At 37.3% G+C, this 24,329-nt stretch overlaps 3 protein-coding genes across 5 annotated transcripts; 1 reads left to right on the top strand and 2 right to left on the bottom strand.

The window, feature by feature from the left end:
* Positions 1–5,268: 5,268 nt before the first annotated feature.
* Positions 5,269–15,643, bottom strand: acads (acyl-CoA dehydrogenase short chain). Its single transcript, XM_079861734.1, has 10 exons — positions 15,566–15,643; positions 14,196–14,359; positions 13,946–14,095; positions 11,758–11,869; positions 11,451–11,602; positions 11,074–11,244; positions 10,068–10,205; positions 9,901–9,996; positions 9,653–9,709; positions 5,269–6,200 (listed from the first exon to the last, which is right to left on the bottom strand). Exons 1-10 carry the CDS (start codon positions 15,591–15,593, stop codon positions 6,048–6,050), a joined length of 1,221 nt encoding a protein of 406 aa, XP_079717860.1. The 5' UTR covers positions 15,594–15,643; the 3' UTR covers positions 5,269–6,047.
* A 696-nt stretch (positions 15,644–16,339) lies between these two features.
* crybb1 (crystallin, beta B1) lies at positions 16,340–21,678 on the bottom strand. The gene is made up of 8 exons (XM_079861529.1): positions 21,631–21,678; positions 21,292–21,435; positions 18,233–18,421; positions 17,813–17,959; positions 17,258–17,376; positions 16,925–17,057; positions 16,706–16,848; positions 16,340–16,626 (listed from the first exon to the last, which is right to left on the bottom strand). Exons 4-8 carry the CDS (start codon positions 17,936–17,938, stop codon positions 16,449–16,451), a joined length of 699 nt encoding a protein of 232 aa, XP_079717655.1. The 5' UTR covers positions 17,939–17,959; positions 18,233–18,421; positions 21,292–21,435; positions 21,631–21,678; the 3' UTR covers positions 16,340–16,448.
* Positions 17,344–24,178, top strand: cryba4 (crystallin, beta A4). Of its 3 annotated transcripts, none has more exons than XM_079861531.1 (6): positions 17,344–17,408; positions 21,614–21,660; positions 21,916–22,034; positions 23,407–23,548; positions 23,714–23,856; positions 23,946–24,170. In XM_079861531.1, the coding sequence occupies exons 2-6, from the start codon at positions 21,622–21,624 to the stop codon at positions 24,091–24,093; spliced, it is 591 nt and encodes a 196-aa protein (XP_079717657.1). In that variant the 5' UTR covers positions 17,344–17,408; positions 21,614–21,621; the 3' UTR covers positions 24,094–24,170. The 3 variants fall into 3 exon arrangements, with proteins under 3 accessions (XP_079717657.1, XP_079717658.1, XP_079717656.1); XM_079861532.1 differs by having other exon boundaries at positions 17,354–17,408; positions 21,617–21,660; XM_079861530.1 differs by lacking the exon at positions 17,344–17,408 and adding an exon at positions 21,129–21,321 and having other exon boundaries at positions 23,946–24,178.
* The last annotated feature ends 151 nt before the right edge of the window (positions 24,179–24,329 follow it).

Genomic DNA, 24,329 nt, shown 5'->3' with positions numbered 1-24,329 from the left:
ACTCCTTAAATGTTTGCGTTAACTCCAAGAAACTTTGCGTTCACTCCTTAAATGTTTGCGTTCGCTCCAAGAAACTTTGCGTTCACTCCTTAAATGTTTGCGTTAACTCCAAGAAACTTTGTGTTCACTCCTTAAATGTTTGCGTTCCCTCCAAGAAACTTTGCGTTCACTCCTTAAATGTTTGCGTTAACTCCAAGAAACTTTGTGTTCACTCCTTAAATGTTTGCGTTCCCTCCAAGAAACTTTGCGTTCACTCCTTAAATGTTTGCGTTCGCTCCAAGAAACTTTGCGTTCACTCCTTAAATGTTTGCGTTAACTCCAAGAAACTTTGCGTTCACTCCTTAAATGTTTGCGTTCGCTCCAAGAAACTTTGCGTTCACTCCTTAAATGTTTGCGTTAACTCCAAGAAACTTTGTGTTCACTCCTTAAATGTTTGCGTTCCCTCCAAGAAACTTTGCGTTCACTCCTTAAATGTTTGCGTTAACTCCAAGAAACTTTGCGTTCACTCCTTAAATGTTTGCGTTCCCTCCAAGAAACTTTGCGTTCACTCCTTAAATGTTTGCGTTCACTCCAAGAAACTTTGCTTTCGTTCCCTAAATGTTTGCGTTCACTCCAAGAAACTTTGCTTTCGTTCCCTAAATGTTTGCGTTCACTCCAAGAAACTTTGCTTTCGTTCCCTAAATGTTTGCGTTAACTCCAAGAAACTTTGCTTTCGTTCCCTAAATGTTTGCGTTCACTCCAAGAAACTTTGCTTTCGTTCCCTAAATGTTTGCGTTAACTCCAAGAAACTTTGCATTCACTCCTTAAATGTTTGCGTTCGCTCCAAGAAACTTTGCGTTCACTCCTTAAATGTTTGCGTTCACTCCAAGAAACTTTGCTTTCGTTCCCTAAATGTTTGAGTTAACTCCAAGAAACTTTGCTTTCGTTCCCTAAATGTTTGCGTTCACTCCAAGAAACTTTGCTTTCGTTCCCTAAATGTTTGCGTTAACTCCAAGAAACTTTGCTTTCGTTCCCTAAATGTTTGCGTTCACTCCAAGAAACTTTGCTTTCGTTCCCTAAATGTTTGCGTTAACTCCAAGAAACTTTGCATTCACTCCTTAAATGTTTGCGTTAACTCCAAGAAACTTTGCGTTCACTCCTTAAATGTTTGCGTTCACTCCAAGAAACTTTGCTTTCGTTCCCTAAATGTTTGCGTTCACTCCAAGAAACTTTGCTTTCGTTCCCTAAATGTTTGCGTTAACTCCAAGAAACTTTGCATTCACTCCTTAAATGTTTGCGTTCGCTCCAAGAAACTTTGCGTTCACTCCTTAAATGTTTGCGTTCACTCCAAGAAACTTTGCTTTCGTTCCCTAAATGTTTGCGTTCACTCCAAGAAACTTTGCTTTCGTTCCCTAAATGTTTGCGTTAACTCCAAGAAACGTTGCGTTCGCTCCAAGAAACTTTGCGTTCACTCCTTAAATGTTTGTGTTCCCTCCAAGAAACTTTGCGTTCACTCCTTAAATGTTTGCGTTCGCTCCAAGAAACTTTGCGTTCACTCCTTAAATGTTTGCGTTAACTCCAAGAAACTTTGTGTTCACTCCTTAAATGTTTGCGTTCCCTCCAAGAAACTTTGCGTTCACTCCTTAAATGTTTGCGTTCGCTCCAAGAAACTTTGCGTTCACTCCTTAAATGTTTGCGTTCACTCCAAGAAACTTTGTGTTCGCTCCCTAAATGTTTGCGTTCACCCCCTAAATGTTTGCGTTCGCTCCAAGAAACTTTGCGTTCACTCCTTAAATGTTTGCGTTCACTCAAAGAAACTTTGCGTTCACTCCTTAAATGTTTGCGTTCGCTCCAAGAAACTTTGCGTTCACTCCTTAAATGTTTGCGTTCGCTCCAAGAAACTTTGTGTTCACTCCTTAAATGTTTGCGTTCACTCCAAGAAACTTTGCGTTCACTCCTTAAATGTTTGCGTTAACTCCAAGAAACTTTGCGTTCACTCCTTAAATGTTTGCGTTCGCTCCAAGAAACTTTGCTTTCGTTCCCTAAATGTTTGCGTTCACTCCAAGAAACTTTGCTTTCGTTCCCTAAATGTTTGCGTTAACTCCAAGAAACTTTGCGTTCACTCCTTAAATGTTTGTGTTCCCTCCAAGAAACTTTGCGTTCACTCCTTAAATGTTTGCGTTCGCTCCAAGAAACTTTGCGTTCACTCCTTAAATGTTTGCGTTAACTCCAAGAAACTTTGCGTTCACTTCTTAAATGTTTGCGTTCGCTCCAAGAAACTTTGCGTTCACTCCTTAAATGTTTGCGTTCACTCCAAGAAACTTTGCGTTCACTCCTTAAATGTTTGCGTTAACTCCAAGAAACTTTGCGTTCACTCCTTAAATGTTTGCGTTCACTCCAAGAAACTTTGCTTTCGTTCCCTAAATGTTTGCGTTAACTCCAAGAAACTTTGCGTTCACTCCTTAAATGTTTGCGTTCACTCCAAGAAACTTTGCTTTCGTTCCCTAAATGTTTGCGTTAACTCCAAGAAACTTTGCGTTCACTCCTTAAATGTTTGCGTTCGCTCCAAGAAACTTTGCGTTCACTCCTTAAATGTTTGCGTTAACTCCAAGAAACTTTGCGTTCACTCCTTAAATGTTTGCGTTCGCTCCAAGAAACTTTGCGTTCACTCCTTAAATGTTTGCGTTAACTCCAAGAAACTTTGTGTTCACTCCTTAAATGTTTGCGTTCCCTCCAAGAAACTTTGCGTTCACTCCTTAAATGTTTGCGTTAACTCCAAGAAACTTTGTGTTCACTCCTTAAATGTTTGCGTTCCCTCCAAGAAACTTTGCGTTCACTCCTTAAATGTTTGCGTTCGCTCCAAGAAACTTTGCGTTCACTCCTTAAATGTTTGCGTTAACTCCAAGAAACTTTGCGTTCACTCCTTAAATGTTTGCGTTCGCTCCAAGAAACTTTGCGTTCACTCCTTAAATGTTTGCGTTAACTCCAAGAAACTTTGTGTTCACTCCTTAAATGTTTGCGTTCCCTCCAAGAAACTTTGCGTTCACTCCTTAAATGTTTGCGTTAACTCCAAGAAACTTTGCGTTCACTCCTTAAATGTTTGCGTTCCCTCCAAGAAACTTTGCGTTCACTCCTTAAATGTTTGCGTTCACTCCAAGAAACTTTGCTTTCGTTCCCTAAATGTTTGCGTTCACTCCAAGAAACTTTGCTTTCGTTCCCTAAATGTTTGCGTTCACTCCAAGAAACTTTGCTTTCGTTCCCTAAATGTTTGCGTTAACTCCAAGAAACTTTGCTTTCGTTCCCTAAATGTTTGCGTTCACTCCAAGAAACTTTGCTTTCGTTCCCTAAATGTTTGCGTTAACTCCAAGAAACTTTGCATTCACTCCTTAAATGTTTGCGTTCGCTCCAAGAAACTTTGCGTTCACTCCTTAAATGTTTGCGTTCACTCCAAGAAACTTTGCTTTCGTTCCCTAAATGTTTGAGTTAACTCCAAGAAACTTTGCTTTCGTTCCCTAAATGTTTGCGTTCACTCCAAGAAACTTTGCTTTCGTTCCCTAAATGTTTGCGTTAACTCCAAGAAACTTTGCTTTCGTTCCCTAAATGTTTGCGTTCACTCCAAGAAACTTTGCTTTCGTTCCCTAAATGTTTGCGTTAACTCCAAGAAACTTTGCATTCACTCCTTAAATGTTTGCGTTAACTCCAAGAAACTTTGCGTTCACTCCTTAAATGTTTGCGTTCACTCCAAGAAACTTTGCTTTCGTTCCCTAAATGTTTGCGTTCACTCCAAGAAACTTTGCTTTCGTTCCCTAAATGTTTGCGTTAACTCCAAGAAACTTTGCATTCACTCCTTAAATGTTTGCGTTCGCTCCAAGAAACTTTGCGTTCACTCCTTAAATGTTTGCGTTCACTCCAAGAAACTTTGCTTTCGTTCCCTAAATGTTTGCGTTCACTCCAAGAAACTTTGCTTTCGTTCCCTAAATGTTTGCGTTAACTCCAAGAAACGTTGCGTTCGCTCCAAGAAACTTTGCGTTCACTCCTTAAATGTTTGTGTTCCCTCCAAGAAACTTTGCGTTCACTCCTTAAATGTTTGCGTTCGCTCCAAGAAACTTTGCGTTCACTCCTTAAATGTTTGCGTTAACTCCAAGAAACTTTGTGTTCACTCCTTAAATGTTTGCGTTCCCTCCAAGAAACTTTGCGTTCACTCCTTAAATGTTTGCGTTCGCTCCAAGAAACTTTGCGTTCACTCCTTAAATGTTTGCGTTCGCTCCAAGAAACTTTGCGTTCACTCCTTAAATGTTTGCGTTCACTCCAAGAAACTTTCCGTTCACTCCGTAAATGTTTGCGTTAACTCCAAGAAACTTTGCATTCACTCCCTAAATGTTTGCGTTCCTCTGTTCCTTCACAAAAAACGAACACAAAACATTTACAAGATAATGCAAAAGCATTGAATTCACCATGTCCCTTTAGGGGCTCCGTACTACTTAAAAATATCATAACATTTATTCCTTTTGTGAATGTTTTGCTTTGAATAATGCGCTTTTGCTATCTTTCTTTTAAAAATAGATATATTTTTAAATACATTTTTAATGTGTTTATCTTAAGTGTCTAATATATACTTTTTAGGTGGGCCACTGTAACCAAGGTTAAGTAGCCTATCATCTCACGCATTGTTATAGCGATGACAACAAAAGCCAAGAGCCATGACCTTTATTCTCATTAAAATCATCAGCATCGTTTCTGGTCTCAGGAATTGTGGAACTTTGACCCAGTTCCGAGACCTGTGAGAAAAGCTTACATGCTCTTAACTGACAGAAACTGCACACAAGATGTGATGGCGCCTCTTCTTCCCTGATGTGCCGGTAGATTAGAGTCCAGCAGCAGGAGGGACTTAAGCCAAATCTGGTCAAGCGCTCATTTCCCCATGAGCTCAGGAAGAAGGGAGCCCACAGCAGATGTATGAGTGTTAATTATTTAAACAGGTTTTTTTTTTTTTTTAAATGGATCTCAAACAAGTTTTTTGAGACATTCTTATTGCATTGCTGATTGCTATACAGTTTGTGCGTTCTTTTTTAAATCTTCAACACAAGTTCACATACATATGTTCATACCTCGGTTAAAATATAATGATTTTACGTTGCTTCAGTCATGGCATCCATGGTAGTGGACACGAAAAAAATCTAATAGAAAATTAACTGGCACAAATCTTGTTTTTTAGAGTCATTTCTACATCGGAGAAGAACAAATATTATCAAGTAGCTAATAATAACTCAGAGGGGAAAAAACAGGTCTGAAGGGGTTAAAGATATAAATGGTTTAATTGAGAATCATATGCAAAAAATGTTTTCACATAAACCTGGAAATAAATTGTTTTACGATACTGAAAACATAAAACAGTTAAGTAATTATGCAAAATGAATAAGAAATATTTCATAGTCTGCTATGAAACAGAAGCATTTTCGCTAATGATCTCAAGACTTTTGAAGCCCACTGAAATTTGTCGATAGTTTCAGCATTGTAATTTAAATGGTCCAAAGAAACATCTGGAACATCTGCCAGTGCATGTAAGCAGTTTCAAAATCCTTAAACTGTGTCCCATGTCATGAATAATGTACCTAGAACCAAGAGTAAAAACTATTAGTAGGGAATTTTCTGCAGAGGAATATTTGCTGTTACAATAAAAACTTCAGATAAAATAAAAAACTTCAGATAATTTGTAGTAATAAAATTGTATATTATTATTTATTTTAAAATGCATAACAAATACATCCAATTCATTATGTACAATCAGATATGCATTTCAATTCCCAGTGAAATCAGCAAAGTTCTTTAGGTCAAACTGAATTAGTCCTTATGGCTGGTGCTCTAGTATGATTCAATGCAAAAGATCCAGGCACTCTACTGCACTCTTGTGGCACAAATATGAAAATGCACTTTCAGAATCAGATCAACATCAATACAGGCGTTCCTTCATTCAGCACTGGCCAATCACAGTAACAGTTCAACCAATCCAGGCACTGTAATGTAACAGCAGTGTTTTGAAGAGCGAGTTGGCGTGGACATCAGCTCTTCTACTGTTGATATTCTTTGAGAATGCTGTTTGCAATGACTAATCTCTGGATCTCACTGGTGCCTTCATAGATTTCTGTGATGCGGGCGTCCCGGTAGTGTCTCTCGGCGGGCATGTCTGTGACGTAACCCATTCCGCCCAGAACCTGGATGGCCTTCGCATTTAAACAAAATACTCATGTTACTGGATCTATGATGTGTGAATGTTTCTTGCTTTAGAAATAAAAATATATACAATCAGGGCTTGACATTAAAGGACCTACAGACCTATTTCCCCCCCACCTACAGCGATTTTTGTGTGAGCATATCAGTGGACATCCCTGACCACTCGGTGAGTTTCATGTCTTTGTAAACGAAAGCTTAATGCGTTTTAGGAAGGATTGTTCCAGTGCACCTATGCAACCATTCTGTAGGTGGGGGGGAAAGCGAAAGAAACCTAAAATTCTCGGGACAGCAGCATGTGTCCAAATTTTAATCTTAACCGTTCTATTTAATCAGAAACGATCTGAAAACAGGGCTTTAAGTGTAAAATACCAAACTTGTCCTTTAACTTTTTTGCTCACCAGCCACTGTGGCTAGTGGTTTTCTTAAAGGAGAACTCCGGTCAATTTTAACATTGAGCTATTTTTTTTGTAAATTTGGAGTGCTGTCAATACAGAGAACAACGACAAAAAATAAAATAAAAATAAAATGATATAAAACATAAAAATGATGTTATTTAAGCCAGCGCTCATACCTGTATTTACATCCTGTTTTCGGTCGAAGTCCAAAGTAGTCGATTGTCGAGTTCACGCGCGTGATCATAGGTAACTAAACCAATGCGCGTGAACTCGACAATCGACTACTTTGGACTTCGACCGAAAACAGGATGTAAATACAGGTATTTGCGCTGGCTTAAATAACATCATTTTTATTCATATCTTTCACATCTACTGCAGTCAGATTCACCCGTGTTCACTCTGAATGAATCACTCACATTGGCTGTGCACTTGTAATGACACATCAAGGATGTTAAGAGGCTAAAAGCAGGTTTAAAACTTGCCCCATTGAAGTCAACAGGGTGCAAATTTTAAAAAGAGGATAACATGGTGTAGGCAACACCGACTTTTGTCGTTGTTCTCTGTACTGACAGCACTCCAAATTTACAAAAAAATGAGCTCAATGTTAAAATTGACCGGAGTTCTCCTTCAAGTTACTAGCTGCTCAGCATTATCACTGGCCACAGTTTTGACATCGATACCATGGGGAAAGACTGCCATATAGATATTTTTAATATTATCTCATAAATTGGCAGCAGGAATATTAGGCTGCTGTCACTTTAAGACCTAATGCACAGATCCATTATACTGTTACACATACGTTTTCTTTCTCAACTGTTCATGTTCACTTTAAGGCGAGACACTACAGGTGAATAGGGTAAAATTTGTAACTAGGAGATATCACCATGAAACTTTCCCAGTTGATTACCTACATTAAGATGAGAAAAAAAAATGTATTACGAGTTTTCTGTAATTTAATGTTTAAATATGCAAATTAGGCAATATCTAATTAAATGTGCGCTAATTTGCATATATTTTAAAAAACGAAATCTGAGTATTGGATAAAGCCAGGTTAAAAAAAATGTTTTTCATTGTGTTCACATATTAGATGGGAAAAAAATTACAGAGGGATTTATGGATATCTACTTTTGTTATCCTGTAAATCAGAATATACTGTCAATAGCCTTAAAAAAATGATTTTCGCCATGTTTTTTGGAATAAAATGTTATATAAATCAGGCTAGGAATAATATATTTACAAATCCCTATGTAAATGTCTTCATAATATAACTAGGTACAAGACTGGAAAGTTTGGTGTATATTGGTGCTACTGAAGTGGAGATTTCGGACTTGGAGTATGAGAGAAAAGTCATTTTGAGAAAACGGGCTTTAAAGATTTATCATCAGCCAATGAGATTGCGCATTCAGCCCTTTTACTTTCACGATTGGTTGCTGATAAAAAGGAAATGACCATATTTGGATCTGACAGCATTGTACAGGAGAGAGAGAGCTTTCCAGCAGTGCATGTGATGACAGGGAGCAGACAGAGATCGTGGAGCAGCATGTTGATTAAGAACGCCAACTTTTGTTGAATTTATGAGAAATCTACAGACGCAAACAGACAAAGTGTAGTAAAATAAAGACCTAAATGTGTATTTCGGACTTTTTTTCCCACCACAAGTCTGAAAGAAGACATGTTATTGAAGACAAATATCCCAAAATCTCTAAATTGACCAGTAAAAAAAAAAAAAGATGTTTTTGCCTGCTGTGTCTCGCCTTATACCATAACTGACTGTGTTTACATGAATACTCGCCAAGGCCAGCATTTTTTGTCCTTATTTTGTGTCTATTTGACTTTAAGCAGAATAAGCAGCGAAAAAGAAGTAAATTTAGTTTTGAGAGGCGGCTTTATGTGCCGCACTTTGGGTGAGAGCACAAAATACGCACAATCCCACGCCAAAATTCAAGCCCTGTATCACCAACAACAAGAAACGAGTGAGTGAGGAGAGACGGGTTTGTGTCTGTCAGAGAGATGAGAAAGAGAGAGAGAGAGAGAGAGCAATGCTGGTATCGTGTATCTATTCTGTGGAAAATGAGTATTGGAAGCGTTTCAGATATTTCAGTATCGATATGTAGCGGAAAAATCTATATTTTTGGCAACACTACATTGCACTTAGTTTATGATTTCAGATACCTTTTTAAAAGACTACATTTGAAAAATGTATATATTATATATAAAACTCAACCAGCCAAAGTGGCTATTAGAAGCAGGGTTCCCACACCTTGGTTAACGTCAAATTCAAGAACCTTTCAAGGACTTTCCAAGTCCAATACCCTAAAATTCAAGGACTTAATGTGGGGACACATTTCAAGTGAGAGGAAGGTTACATCGTGTTACCTTGTAAGATACATTGTTGCGCATGTTCTCTAGACTCCGTCGCTATGGAAACAAAGATGCTAACATGCAATCACCCGCAAATTAATGTGTGGGTCTATGTAAAATACATAATTTTACCTTTAAATACGGGACCATTCTTTGTAATCTTCTTTGGTGAGCCAGATATCTTGAAATTAGCATTTTCCAGGCATCACGTTTCTGCGGTTTCAGACTATTTTTGCAATGTTTCACGATGTGTCTGTGAAACATTGAGGTACCATCGTAGTAGTTTTGTGCGCGCGTGAAAGTCATGGCAACGTACAACACAAAGTACCTCACGCGGGAAACACATAACGTAACGCGTAAACGCGCGTAACTAAAGTAAATGCTAGTATGCATAGGCCACGAAGTGTTGGCGTAATAAAACATTAGCGAACCAGATGGATTAATATGGATTTTTTTCGAGAAAACTTTCAAGGACCTGTATCTATGTATGTTCATTTATAAAAACTTTCCAGAGCCTTGAATTTTTTTTTTCAGATTCACAAACTTCCAAGGATTTCAAGGACCCATGGGAACCCTGTAGAAGTGACTGCATTACACGCCACTGCTGAAATACACTTGCATTTGGCTGGTTGGCAGGTGTTAATGTCAAGCCCTGTATACAATATACAACATTTCTGTATGATTACCTGATGGGAGACAAAGGTAGCAGCTTCAGATGCAGCCAGTTTAGCCATGGCAGCTTCCTGGAGAACAAAGAAACACACATATATACAGTACATATTTATAAGCTAGATTTTTAACAGTGTCTACTAGGGAGTTTCTTATGCGGTCTCTAGGGTATTTGGAGTTTATCAAGTATAAACAATCAGTTAGCACATATACCGTGAATTTTACAATCGTTTTTTTTATTTTTTTTATGAGAAGACACACTAACCTTAGTAAAAGGTTTCTTTGCATCTCGCAGCATTGCAGCTTTCCAGGTGAGAAGACGAGCGCTTTCTGTGGCCAAGGCCATGTCTGCCAGTTTAAACTGAAAGAGGCATTTATAGATCATCCCAGGTGAAAGATGAAAACACTAAACTTTCCCACTTCCTTCCTTACCTGTATTGCCTGCAGTTTTCCAATCGGAGCGCCGAAAGCCGTTCTTTTATGAGCGTAATCAGCCGCACAGTCCAGCGCTGCCTGCGCGATACCAATAGCCTGCGCTGCGATACCAAGCCGCCCGCTGTCCAGAGTTTGCTGTTAGAGAAGCCATTAGACTTAGATCACAAGTAAACAAAGCAAATAGAATGCAAACGTGAAAGTGCTTTATAGAGCTGCACGATTCTGGATAAATTGAGCATCACGTTTTCTTTGTTTAAAACAGAGATCACGATTCTCCCGCAATTCTGAACAGATAACTTAACAAAATAATCTGTAATTTACTAGAGGTTCTGACGAAATGGTAATTGCAGCAGTTTCTTTAAAATGTATAATTAATCTGAATTATTATTTTTTTAAATTTGAATGAATGATTCAATGACTCACTCTAAAATACTTCACTTGTTTTATTTGAACAAACTCTTGAATGAATGATTCAATGACAAATAAATGTTTTAACAGTCACTTGTCGCCACCTACTGGCGTAATAATGTAATCAATACAATCGTTATTTGAAGCGCTATGTTACTTTCTAAAGGGGATTTGCTCTATTTTGATCGCTTTCGTAGACATCAGTGTTTATATCCGAACTATAAACTTTTATCCCAGTTCTTCTGTGATAATATGAATATTTGTAACGCAGAAATAACTGTATGGTTGAAAAGACTGTTTGTGAAGTTGTTTCATACCTACACATGACAACAGCTCTCTCTGTATAAGCGGCAGCGCCAACGCAGATCTGAATACTCCGGTGTGATTTTGTCAAAGGTTTAATAGACGCAGACGAATTGTTGTCATTTAGGAATGAAATCGCAGATCTTTTAACGATTAATCATGCAGCTCTAGTGCTTTAGTTTTATAACTTGCCTAAAATTAAATGGTTTTAAGAAGCATTTTAAGTTTGCTTGAATCATTTTTACATATAGGAGAAAAACACTGGCATGACAACAGCATGTTAAAATCATACCATTGCAATTTTAAAGCCCATTCCTCGCTCTCCCAGCATGTTGCCGAGTGGGACGCGGCAGTCTTCCAGAATGATATTGGCAGTGGATGAAGCTCGAATTCCCAGTTTGTCTTCTTTCTTCCCCAAAGACAACCCCGGATGAGGCATCGGCACTAGGAAGGCACTAATTCCCTGTAGAATAAAAAAACATTACCATACTGAAATAATTATAAATATATTTCTTTGAAATATTTGAAAATGTCCCCTATTCACCCCTTGAATACCAAATCAAATGGCTATTCACATTTTTCTGAAATTTAAAAAAAAAAACATTAATTACAATTATTCTGTATAATCAATCTTTTTCAGATTGGTTCATTCATCAATGCAACTAGCACCTTGTGTTTTAGGCTCTTGTCTGTTGTGGCAAAAACGACGGTGGCGGAGGCGTCCCAGCAGTTGGTTATCCAGGCTTTGGTTCCGTTCAGAATCCACTCGTCTCCCTCCTGCCGGGCCAGTGTTGATGCTGCACCTGCATCGCTGCCGTTTCCTTATAGCAACAAAACACATCTTTAGCACATTTCATACCACACACAGTTGAAATCACTGATGTTACTGTAAACACAACAACTCTATGGATCTATAGATCGTGTGTGACATTGCACCTGTGTTTTTCAGAGCTCACAGAAATGCAGTCGTGTTTACCTGGTTCACTCAGAGCGAAACAGCCCACTTTTTCCCCCGTGGTGAAGGGCGTAATCCACTGCTTTTTCTGTTCTTCTGTGCCAAATTTCAGAATTGGACCCAGGTACAGTGACTAAAAACAAATATTTGCTAAATATGTTGTTAACAGTGCAGCTTAAGGACATTTTACAAACTGAAAATATATTTTGTTTGAACTCTGTTTCAAATGACAAAATATATTACTCATTTTTTTCCCCTAATAATATGTTTTGCAATGACCTAAAATGAATTTAAAGATTGGAATTGTATTTTTAGCAGTGTATTTTTGGCTAATTTTGGTATATTTTGAAATAGATTTAAAATATATATATATATGAAAATATATATTTTTGCCATATGGGCATTGCATGTGTTTGTTGTTTAACCATAATCTTAAAGGGGACCTTTAATGTTCCAAAAAAAAAACATTATTTTTCACATTTTTTACATTTTAAATGAGGAATATTGTGACGTGTTCGTTCCCGGAAGAAAACTCAAGACTACAATGGAGGCGTTTCAGGGAGTTCAGAAACACTGACACTGATATAGAGAATAACTCCCACTGGAGGGACTTTGTAGAGCTTTTTCATGCAGAAACAGCAACATTACACACTAAAGAAAGATGAAAATGTAAAAAATAGGGCTGTCAACACTGATCTATATAGAATGACTGTCATTATATAGATCAGTGGCTGTCAAACAATTAATCGCATCCAAAATAAAAGTTTTTTTTTTACATAATATATGTGTGTGTACGGTGTATAATTATTTTCTATATATAAATACACACACATGCATGTATATATTTAAGAAATATTTGCATGTATATACTGTGTATATATATTTATATTATATATAATTTATATTATATATAAATATTTTATATATAAATAACACATTTTTCTTAAATATATATGCATGTGTGTGTATTTATATATAGAAAATAATTATACTCCATACAGTATACAGTAGTTACAGTAAACTTTTATTTTGGATGCGATTAATCGCGATTAATCGTTTGACAGCCCTAGTAAAAAAGCATTTACAGAAGCATAAGTCGTCATAGTTGGGTAAACTTCTATAGTGGTGAATGGGAGGCGACAGCAAATATAATTTTTGTATTTGCTCTAAAAAGAAATCCACGATAGCGTTTCAACGCCTTTCCAAAAAAGGGAAAAAATATAGAGACTGATTACGGCAGTCAGAAGAGAGAAAGATGTCAAATTTTGTATTAGAAACACCCTCACAGCAGCGTTAATTAGTTTTTTGGTCATTTACTGCCAAGGTAATATAAAAGTAAAGCATTATAAATGTTTTTTTAAATGACAATATTAAAAACTTTACTATATTTGCGATGTTGGTAATGTGTGGAAATGTGTCATCAGTCAGTGAAAAGAGTCCATAGGACCCCTTTAAGTAAAGGTAGATGTTTCAGCAGAATTATAAGTATAGAAGATGCTACATTTGGTTTGTAACTTACGTTTTGAGAACTAAAAAAGTATGTTCTATATAGTATGAATGTGTGTAGTATGAGTGAAATTCAGAAGTACTACATCCGCCATGTTGTCATTATCATGTGACCTACAGCATCAGTTGCGTCACTTCACTGCCATTCATAAATCCTCTCCCGTGGCCTCATGGGTAGGGCTGTCAAAAGATTAATCGCGATTAATCGCATCCAAAATAAAAGTTTGCGTTTACATAATATATGTGTGTGTACTGTGTATAATTATTTTGTATATATAAATACACACACATGCATGTATATATTTAAGAAATATTTGCATACATATACTGTATATATATTTATATAGTTTATATTATATATAAATATAATTTTTTTTATATATAAATAACACATTTTTCTTAAATATATACATGCATGTGTGTGTATTTATATATACAAATTTAATTATACACAGTACACACACATATATTATTAAAAACAAACTTTTATTTTGGATGCGATTAATCGCGATTAATCTTTTGACAGCCCTACTCATGGGATAATAAAGTGTCTATCAAATGCTCACTTAAGAATCTTGGCGGAAGTAGTAGGTCATCGGGGTACTTTTAACCATGTATTCGGACAAACTACTCAGTTTTTCAGATATATGGTAGGGAAGAACGTGTCTGGTTTTGGACGTGGCGCGAGTAAAAGGCGACTCACATTATTCACACTGACGATTACTCCAGTCGAGGCACATCCTCTGCTGAGCTCCTCCACAGCGAGACAGTACGCGAGATAATCCATCCCAGCTCCACCCAGACTCTCTGGCACCTCTATAGCCATGACTCCCATCGCTCCGAGTTCCTGAACCTACACCGGTCAAAATCAACCACAGTCATCCTCATATGCTCAGATCAAGAGGCAGTGACTGTTGTAGACTGTGGAACTGCATGGCAGAGGTTTCTTTTACCTGCTTGGCTGGGAACATGTGATCTTTGTCCAGCTGGGCAGCGATGGGCGCGAGTTCCTTTTGGGCGTAGTCTTTACACGTCTGCCTCATCATCTGGTGCAGCTCTGGCAGCTCCGCCAACTGGGTCAAACAGCGAACGCCATGGCCTACCGCCATGCCTAGAGCTGATGGGGTAAGAAACGGGGATGATATCAGCATGAATTTTCAAATGAATAATGATAAAACAACTTAAGAGAGCAATTAATGCTACATGGATTAACTTGCATAAATGACACCTATCCACCTTAAATTTTTTTTTTTTTTTTGGTCACCAGTGTCTGTCACCAGTGTTTACCGAGATTGATGACTGATGACCCCAAAATAAGTTTTATTCTATTAAAAAGAACAGCTGAACAAATAAAAATATATTGTTTAAATTGTTACTGCCTTTAGTTATTATTTTGGAATAAATGTAAAACTGCTTAAAACACTAACTTGATGAGAATTATACTTGGTTTTAATAAATAGAACATTAATAACATTGTAAACCTCCAAAATAGAATAGATTTTTTTTATGTAATGTAAGGTAATATTTAACCAGGAAAATGCGATAACATTAAGTGTAACTGGGACATGTATTTATATTTGATTTATAATAAAAAAAAACTGTGAGGACTTTCACCACTGCACACTACTGTATATGCGAATGAAATAAAAGTTCACGCGCATGCGCAGAACCTGCAGAATAAAAGTAGGTGAAAGATCATGGAGAGTCTGCGCACTGTCCATAATAGCTATAATGTTAAAAACAGCATTAAAGTGTAGTGTTCTGTTTGTGTACATGGTTAAATCCTTTCATATAACAAATCGAAGTTCACAATGTGTGATTTTTTTTCTTTTTTTTTAAATCAGGACCCGGAGTGACATTTGTTATGTAATCTATATGAAACAGTCAGCTGTCAGGGTAAAGATTAAACCCATAAATGACAATAACCATCCAAAATAACACGAACATAGTAAACTAACATTTCATAATAACGTATTCATGCCTTATAATGGAGAAGCCATTTCAAGTTCATTTTAATAAGATAAGCACTGCTCATGATTTTCTTATTATATTCGATGACTAGTTTGTTGTCTTAAATTAAGTCCTAGCCGAAACAGCGTCACATAAAGGGAATAATTCTATGTTAATATTTATTCAGTTTCCAAAAGAGATTCAGACAGTCAAATGTTTGTACACTTTGATGGGCTTAGAATCATTCTGTACTAGTCCCTTTAATGAAGCAGCTGCAAATGCATCCAGCGGTATATTATATGCAGACAGAGTCGCTCATGAGCTGTGATGACACTGGCGTAAACATGCAGTAATAATCAGTAACTCTACTGACCTCTCCGTGCTTTGAAAAGCGCCGCCATCTTGGCTCTAATAGGTCTGCTTTCGCAACAGCAAACAGGAAGCGGTTTGCGAGCGGTCGTATCATGTGATCATGACGTTACGCCGATGTTATTATTTTAAGTTTAAAATACATTTTTTATTTTTTATTATTTTATTAATGTATATTCATTCGAAATGTGTAAGTAAATTAAGGTTTCAAAGCACTGAAATCGTAGTAAAAGAGAGCAAGATAAATTTCAAAGAAAAACTGCATATATTGCAATACTAAAAACATTAGACTAAATTTGTGAATATAACATTATTTACATGGCACTTCAACTTATCATGATTTGAGCTTACATTAATTTATAATATTTAAATTTACATAATAATGTTAATCTATTTTATTTGAAATGTCTATTCTAAAAGTTTATATTATAATGTTTTAAATAAATTTGATTTATTATTTATATATACATTTAGAACATATTATTAACTCTATATTATATTATATTTGAATGATGGAATATTTTTTTTCCATGAGATTTTGTTTGTTTGTTTTTACACAAAAATAGCTCTAATAAAATAAAAGAGATTTTGAATATTAACATTTCCCCTAATAAATAGTTTTTTAGCCTAATGAATTGTGCATTTGTATTGCGTTCTTTAATGTTACTGATTAATGCTAATGACAAAATTAGGAAAGAGTAACAAGACAAGTCAGCTTTTCTTATTTTTCCAAAACATGTTTATTATTGGCATCATAAAAAGTCAGTTTTATGTCCTGGACCATTTAAATGAATCTATTCTGGGGTGGGAGGAGTCAGAGAAAAGGGGGAGGAACGGGGATAAAAAGTGCCATGAGAAGGCTAGTTGCTATGCTGTAAGTTCACTGTTCACTGTTTAGCGGTGGTCATATTGAAGCAGCCGCGCTGGTGGAACTGCATGTCCCTCACACGGCGCATGGACTGAATCTGAGGCTGGAAGGCGCAAAACTCGTTGTAGTGTCTGTAGTCTCCGCACTCAAACAGATACTGGTATCCTCTGTAGCCGGGGTACTGGTATCCCACCCAACTTTAAAAAGAGGAAGAGAGTCATTCAGAATGTGTGAAAGATAGTATTGCTGTTTGGTTAGTTTCGATGTGTTACTCACGCTCCACCGGGGACCTTCACGCTGCCCACTCTGTCGCAGAAGCCATGCGCCCACAGGGTTGGCACGTCATCCTCCTGGATCTCCATCTTGTTCCCGTTGAAGTCGGACAGCTCAAACAGGCAGATCTTGTGCTCCATGGGGTCCTGTAGGCATTATGACCAATTAGAAGCATGCATTTGAATTCAGTTAGTGTAAAGGAGAAGTTGCGAAGTGTCGTACCATGCGGATGGGTCTGAGGGACATGAGACAATCACTGCGGTAGCTGTTTGACCAGGTGTCCCAGCGAGGATACTCGCCCTTCTCCAGGATGAACATCTCGCCACGGAAGTTAGTCTGCTCGAAGGCAACAAAGCTGAAGACATGCACATCATGGAGAGATGTGTACCAGACAGTGGATGAGGGGGGGGGAGAAGGGATGACAGCATGAGTTTGGAGGGGAAAGGATGGTACCAACTAAATAAACTCTATAATAGCATCTCAATGATCCTAAAATGACACTGATTTATGCTTTTCTCATCCACATTAGACACAATCCATTGGCCAGTGACTTACGGGCCGCACTCAACAATGATACTGCGGACTCTGTCCATTCCGCGTTCACAAACGTTCATGCACTCGTTCTGGACCTCCATCATCCTGCCCTGGAAGTTCTCCTGGTCAAACAGGAAGATCTGCAAGAGAGGAAGACGTAGACCATGAGCAGGTATCCCACTTACTCACTATTGACTTCATGGATAGTCTCTAATCATGAACCTTTTTGGGAAGCATCTTAAAAGAACCATTTTTCTTAGTGTGAAGAACATTTATAAAAGAACCTTTTTTCCCACTATAAAGTTTCCATGGAGGCTAAAGGTTCTAAATGGAACTTTATATGCAAATAAAGAACTGTTATATTTAAGACTGCTGAAGAATCCTTTTGATTCCGCAGAGAACAGTTCTTCTTAAAAGAACATTTTAATAATCATTTTTTGGAATGGATATTAAAGGGTCTTCATGGAACCATTGATTTTTTTTAAGAGTGTAGGTTTCATGCTAATCCCAACATTACTTAAATGTCAGTTGGTGGTTTGTCTGCCCAAATCCAGTCCTTCAAACGCAGATACTTACTTTGTAGTTCCCCATGAATCCGGGGTCTCCGGTCTTGAGGGCCTTGCTGGTGGGGGCAGGGGCGGGAGCTCCCTTGTCCTTGGCATCAGTGCCCTGGTTGGAGGCGGACTTGGTGGTCTGAGACATGGTGAAGGGGTTCAAGAACGTCTGTGGGAGAAAGAGCAAAGGGTGGGAAAGGTCATGAGGCTTGAAATTGGTGCACATACTCCAAAATATCCATCAGGGCTGGTGTTGTGGGACAGGGGTTGAATGGTAGGGATGGTAGGGTTTGGGCTTTGCATTTAAAATGGCTGCTTTCAATCCCACCAAAACCAAAACAGAAAAATAAGTGAATCCAGGGCAATTCCCTATACTACATCCATGAGATAATAGTGAAGGGACTCCCAGCTGTAGCTGTATCCACTTGACCTGGGCTCTTACCTGCTTGAGTACAGCTGTGCTGGGATGGCTGGCTCGTGCTGGCCCCCTCTGACCAGTGCTCTAGCTTTTATACCCTGGCAAGGGGAGTGCAGAGGCCCTCGGCGTACAATAGAAACACGTCGTCATCAGAGTTTGCCCGTGCCAAAGCCGCAGGGTCATCGCATAGCCCAGAAGGCTCACCCTGAGCGCCTGTAAGCATTTTACTGTCAATGGAAAGCCCTGACAATAGCACTTTCCCCTTTAGCCTACACTCTATGCTATAGGCTACATATGGACGAAACGTATACACACAGGTCAGAGGTCATGTGATGCTAATCCGCTCTACTCTGCTCTCTGACTCTCTTGAGCATAACTGCTGTGATGTTTGCATCAGAGTTACACTCTTATTTCAAATGCATTCTTGATGTTTACTAACAGGTGAAACTCGAAAAATTTGAATATCGTGCAAAAGTTCATTTATTTCAGTAATTCAACTTAAGGTGAAACTAATATATTATAGAAATTTACATGCAAAGAGATATTTCAAGCCTTTATTTGTTATAATTTTGATGATTATGGCTTACAGCTTATGAACATTTTCCAAATTTCTGAGATTTCATTTTTCATTTTTCAAATTTTTGAGCTTATTTCATAAGCTGTAACCCAAAATCATCAAAATTATAACAAATAAAGGCTTGAAATATCTCACTTTGCATGTAATGAGTCTATATTAGTTTCACCTTTTTAAGTTGAATTACTGAAATAAATGAACTTTTGCACGATATTCTAATTTTTCGAGTTTCACCTGTAATATAATATAACAATATCATAGTTATTTAAATTGTAAGTACATTGATTTTGTTATATATATATATATATATATATATATATATATATATATATATATATATATATATATATATATATATATATATATATATTTTTTTTTTTTTTTTTAATCAATGAAAAATATGAAAATAATAAATGTAGTATTAAAAATTATATTTATTAAAAAAATATACTGTAGTATGGATGTAGTATATATAGCTACATATTAAATATTATATCTAATACAATGTATTATATTTAATACACTTAATATTATTATTATTACTATTGGGCCATACTATTGGCCATAAGAAAAGAAACGTCTATATACCACATCGAAAAATACAAATACATTGAAAATGTAATATTAAGCCTAAAAGAAATAATTAGAAACTGAATGATTGGGATTGGGAATCATTGTGTTTCTCATGATTTCTTTGGATTAATATTACATGTTAAATGGCATTTTTAAAACATGCTTGTGTCTTTAAATGTAGTGTGATAGCAGATGCAGAATGAGCTTGTTATGCAACTGAAGGATTCCACATGGAGTTCCACAGAATCTCACTGGCACTCTTTGAACCTGCGCTGGGAGATTTACGGCTACAATCTTCTGAAATGAATGCTGCAATAGCCCTGTAACAACTGCAATGTATCTCTCCTCACTGACTCTCAGAATGATTAGAAATAACCTTTGAAAAATAGGAGCAGCCTACGAACCTTAACATGATTTAGCTTTATAGGAGGCTTTTACTGTTTTTATCTATCTTCATTTATATACCGGTAGTAAATGTTGTTGTTTTCTGACATGACCTTGAGCTGCATTTTTATATATGAAATGTGATATATACAAATAAAAAGTTGTTTTGTCATAGTCAAATTTTTTGTTTGTTTAATTTTACATTATATGTCCTTTATTTGCAATGATTAAATGCCAGAATTCTGTGTTTTACAGATAAAAACAACAAATCCAGAGTGGTTAAATTATTTCTGTCAGGTTTTCCCTATGTTTCTGAGACTATATGGAAATGCCAGTTCTGAATTATATAAATAATAACACATATGATGACAATAAAGATAAATGCGACAAATAATATTACAATATACACTATCGTTCTAAAGCATGTTTTTTTTATTCAGCGAGGATGCATTAAATTGATCAATAGTGACATTTATAATGTTACAAAAGATTTATATTTCAAATAAATGCTGTATTAAACTGCACAGCTGTTTTTAACATCAGAATAAGAAATGTTTCTTGAGCCGCAAATCACCATATCTGATTTCTGAAGGATCGTGTGACTCTGAATACTGGAGTAAATTCAGCTTTGACCACAGGAATAAATTACATTTGAAAATATATTTAAATAGAAAATAGTTATTATATAATATTTCACAATATTCAGTATTTTTGATTAAATAAATGCAGGCTTGGTGAGCATAAGAAAATAATAACATTAAAAAAAGACATTAAAAAATCTTACCGACTCCAATTTTTTGAGGGTAATTTGCAAGTGAATGTGCAAAGCTTTTGTAAAATGCATTAGATTTCTATTTTTCATCTGAAAAGAAAAATCTAGAATATGTAAGATCTTTAATTTTTCAATGTTTTTTTAAAGTGTATAAATAGCTTTTTTCCCCACTTTTTTAACTACGTGAAACTATTAAAAATTATAGGGACCTAAATTAATTTTTTTCCTCCACATATTCAAATGACATCTATATGTTTATATTATTTATATTTGCCAAATTTTTCTAGTGCACAAAACAAGGGGCATTTTGAAACATTATTTTTGCATCGTTGCTTACAGCACACATGCAAACATTTTAAATAATTGAATTTCTTTTATTACTGTAAGTGCATGACATCTTCATAACTGTAGACATGCAGTGACCTCCCCTGCCATCAATCATTCTTTTTAACGCATTCACCGAGCCAAAACAAGAGCATCATAATGGAGCGAGACCAAGACCACCACATCTCTCCCTGAGCATGACACCGTCTCAGATCCGCGTCGGCCCTTAACATGTATGTGCATGTGACTCGAGCGTATCCAGGTCTGAGTGTCCAGGCCTGGCCCGGCGGGGATAGTGTGGCGTTTGCACTTCTCCAGCTGTATAGATTTAACTCCTCCTTTGTCAGCCGGACAATGGCAGGCCCCTCCCTCGCTGCTGAGCCGGGGCTTTTACTGGGCCCTTTGCCAGGGGAGGCTTTAAAAGGGTAGATGCACATGCCCAGCTTTCACTCTCACATCAGGACGTCCCAAGGGCATCGAAGCGAGGTGAGTTCTTCTCCGCTACGGGCCCGTTGTCTGTCCCCCACCTCCCTCATACGTTCACACCGCCACCAGCCTCGGCTTCTTTCAGAGAGGCTTTCCTCTCATTTGCTCTGAGAACTAGAGAATGACTCCAAAAACAGAGTCAGTTTAGTCACATAGTCAACTTCTGCTTATGCAAAATCTCATTTAGCTATGTTTTGAGATATGATTTTGGCATTTGTTTGTCAGGTTAATAGACTAATTATACGTTTAATCTGCAAATTTGACTTGTACAAACTTGCTCTTTGTTTTCTAGCAGACGAGATGACTCACCATTGCACCAAGTTCTCTGGCCATTGGAAGGTACGCTTGACACGGTGCTGTCACGCATCAGGATCTGCAAAACAAGATTTCACTTTGTCTGAATAGATTGCATAATGATTGCAAGAGTGCTGTTATCTGGAAGGTTTTGCTGTAATTCGCTAGTATAATTCTTGATATGCAACCACTGGTGCTGAACTTTTATAGTAGTTCACATCCCATTTGGTCTTTTCCCCAACGTGCAAGTCTTAATTGTGCCCTTGAAATCTTTAAAGGTGCCCAACCTCTGTCTTCCAGATCATCGTGTACGACGAGGAGTGCTTCCAGGGTCGTCACCATGAGTTCACCTCAGAGTGCTGCAATGTCATGGAGTTCGGTTTCGAGTCCGTGCGCTCATTGAGAGTGGAGAGCGGAGCGTGAGTGTTTTCTCCAAAGTCTTTGTTCCATAGTTCCAGAGGTTTGTGCCAATTGTTTAGACTAACTGTGACTCCGGATTACCTAAACCGTGATTTGACCCTTCACACACACGAAAAACAGCTCGCTTTGTTTGTTTTTTTCTGAAGAAAATGCGAGTGGTATCCATGTAGAACTCACTGTTATGATGCTGGAGAGTTGTAGGTGGTTGTCAAGGCGTTGCTATGCATTTGCTTCTATTTGTTGTAAATAGTTCTACGCATGTTGAGTAATTCTGGTAGGTTGCTAGGGAGTTTTGCTACCATATTCTCAGTGGTTTCTTAGTCAAAAAAGCCCAGTTCTCTAAATTTGGCTCAGGTCTCGCCCTTAAAGTAAGTCTGCTTATCATTCATGTTGTATAACAAACAGTGCTAGTTAAGTGCCAGAAGTTTAATATCCAAGGTTAATGGTTTGTTAAAATCGCTAACCATTGGTATGAGTAATAGAAATGGTGATTCTTGGTCATCAGGGGTTTGTTTCACAACCGTGTCCTTATTTCATGTGGCATTTTTTTTTTTTGAGCAGAGAGGTCACTTAAGAAGTTGTACAAGGACAGTCTGAAATGAAATGTTCATGGGCCTATCCAAATAAAAGTGTTATTTTACAATGATGATGATGTGAATAGAAAACATTTTGTCCTGGCACTGAACACTTTTGTCTTGTTTGGCCTCTGAAGAAAAGTATTTTTTTGTAAGAAATCTACTATGTGTGCAAGCCTTTCTCCTGGTAGAATTTTAGTTCACAGTAAAAAATGATTTCTCAAAGATCATTGGAGAATGTTTTACAAGAAAATGCCATGACAGTCTTCTATTTCAAAATATCATGTTTAATTTGCATTCGCTTTTATTTTTATATTTTACATTTTCATTCAGTTTTAGTAAGTGTGTTATATGCTTTCATCATTTTTCTTAGTCTTTTAATATTTCTATTTAGCTTTAAATTTTTCCTGTACTAAGTTACTTTAGTACTTCAACCTAAACCAAGGCAGCATTTCTAGTTTTTCGTCTAATATGCCTATATGTATTTACATTTTAGCTTTATTTAAGTTAACAAACTATTTTTAATAGTTTTAGTTAATGGTAACACTTTATTTGACAGTGTCATTTATATTACATGTAGTTACTATAGTAATAACTATAAATTATGCATAATTGCATGCAACTAACCCTAAACCAAACCCTAACCCTAGTATAGTAAGCTGAGTAATTACTTAATATTAGACATTAGATATTAGACGCCTTTAAATAAAGTGTAACCTACTGTAGTAAACCATAACAACACTGTGGTCCACAAGTTCTGCCAGAGCTCCTGTCTTCACCCACTGTTTCTCTTCAGGTGGGTGGGCTACGAGCACGGCTCTTACCAGGGTCAGCAGTTTGTGCTGGAGCGTGGAGAGTACCCTCAGTGCGATGCCTTCGGGGGAAGCAACGCTTACCACATCGAGAGAATGACCTCCTTCAGACCCATTTCCTGTGCTGTAAGTTCACTTAACAAACCACATCATACATAATTGACCCAACCTGCCATTTTGCATTGATTTTCTATACAATATCCACAATGATTGCAATTAATTCATATTGCAACCATCGTTTTGAGAGAGAATAATGCTCCATGTCATTATGTTTGATATGATTGTACCCAGAACCACAGGGAGTGCAGAATGACTATCTATGAGATGGAGAACTTCCTGGGCCGCAAGGGAGAGCTCAGTGACGATTACCCTTCTCTTCAGGCTATGGGATGGTGCAACAACGAAGTCGGTTCTCTGCGTGTTCAGTCCGGAGCGTGAGTATCTGAATGGCTTTCCCCCTCAATGCTTCCATTTCATGCTTTGTTTGTTCACCACTATAAATTCTTCTCTCTGCATGCGACAGGTTTGTGTGCTACCAGTTCCCTGGTTATCGTGGATACCAGTATATCATGGAGTGTGACCGCCACTGTGGGGAGTACAAACACTTCAGGGAGTTTGGCTCCCATTCCCAGACCCCTCAGATCCAGTCCATCCGCCGTATCCAGCAGTAACGGATTTCTCCTTGCCCCTCTCCTTGCAAAAACTCTCATGCCCCTTTCTGCCCCGATGCTAAATAAACTGTCTTTCTTAAACCTCACTGACCTCCTGTTATAGATCTGTGTCCAAAAACATATATAAATAAAACAGTAGAGTGCATTTACTGAAACCTCAAAGCAATAGTGAGGCTTTTTGGACACTTAAAAATAATAATAAATGGTGTGCCTTTTATTACAAATTGTTTGAAACT

The sequence above is a fragment of the Squalius cephalus genome (genome assembly GCF_949319135.1).
Source record: "Squalius cephalus genome assembly, chromosome: 24".
NCBI lineage: Eukaryota > Metazoa > Chordata > Actinopteri > Cypriniformes > Leuciscidae > Squalius > Squalius cephalus.
This window is presented reverse-complemented; position numbering and strand designations above follow the sequence as displayed.

What these genes read in the sequence shown, in the direction of transcription:
- acads (XM_079861734.1), bottom strand. Translation starts at nt 15,593, where the DNA reads ATGGCGGCGCTTTTCAAAGCACGGAGAG. An exon ending in TGGGCTTTAAAATTGCAATG is followed by an intron (nt 10,206 to 11,073) that starts GTATGATTTTAA and finishes CTTCTCTAACAG; the next exon opens with CAAACTCTGGACAGCGGGCG. An exon ending in GAAAACTGCAGGCAATACAG is followed by an intron (nt 9,997 to 10,067) that starts GTAAGGAAGGAA and finishes TGCCTCTTTCAG; the next exon opens with TTTAAACTGGCAGACATGGC.
- crybb1 (XM_079861529.1), bottom strand. Translation starts at nt 17,938, where the DNA reads ATGTCTCAGACCACCAAGTCCGCCTCCAACCAGGGCACTGATGCCAAG. An exon ending in ATCATTGTTGAGTGCGGCCC is followed by an intron (nt 17,058 to 17,257) that starts GTAAGTCACTGG and finishes GCATGTCTTCAG; the next exon opens with CTTTGTTGCCTTCGAGCAGA. An exon ending in GTGAAGGTCCCCGGTGGAGC is followed by an intron (nt 16,627 to 16,705) that starts GTGAGTAACACA and finishes CTCTTTTTAAAG; the next exon opens with TTGGGTGGGATACCAGTACC.
- cryba4 (XM_079861530.1), top strand. Translation starts at nt 21,622, where the DNA reads ATGACTCACCATTGCACCAAGTTCTCTGGCCATTGGAAG. An exon ending in AGTTCTCTGGCCATTGGAAG is followed by an intron (nt 21,661 to 21,915) that starts GTACGCTTGACA and finishes TCTGTCTTCCAG; the next exon opens with ATCATCGTGTACGACGAGGA. An exon ending in TCAGACCCATTTCCTGTGCT is followed by an intron (nt 23,549 to 23,713) that starts GTAAGTTCACTT and finishes GATTGTACCCAG; the next exon opens with AACCACAGGGAGTGCAGAAT.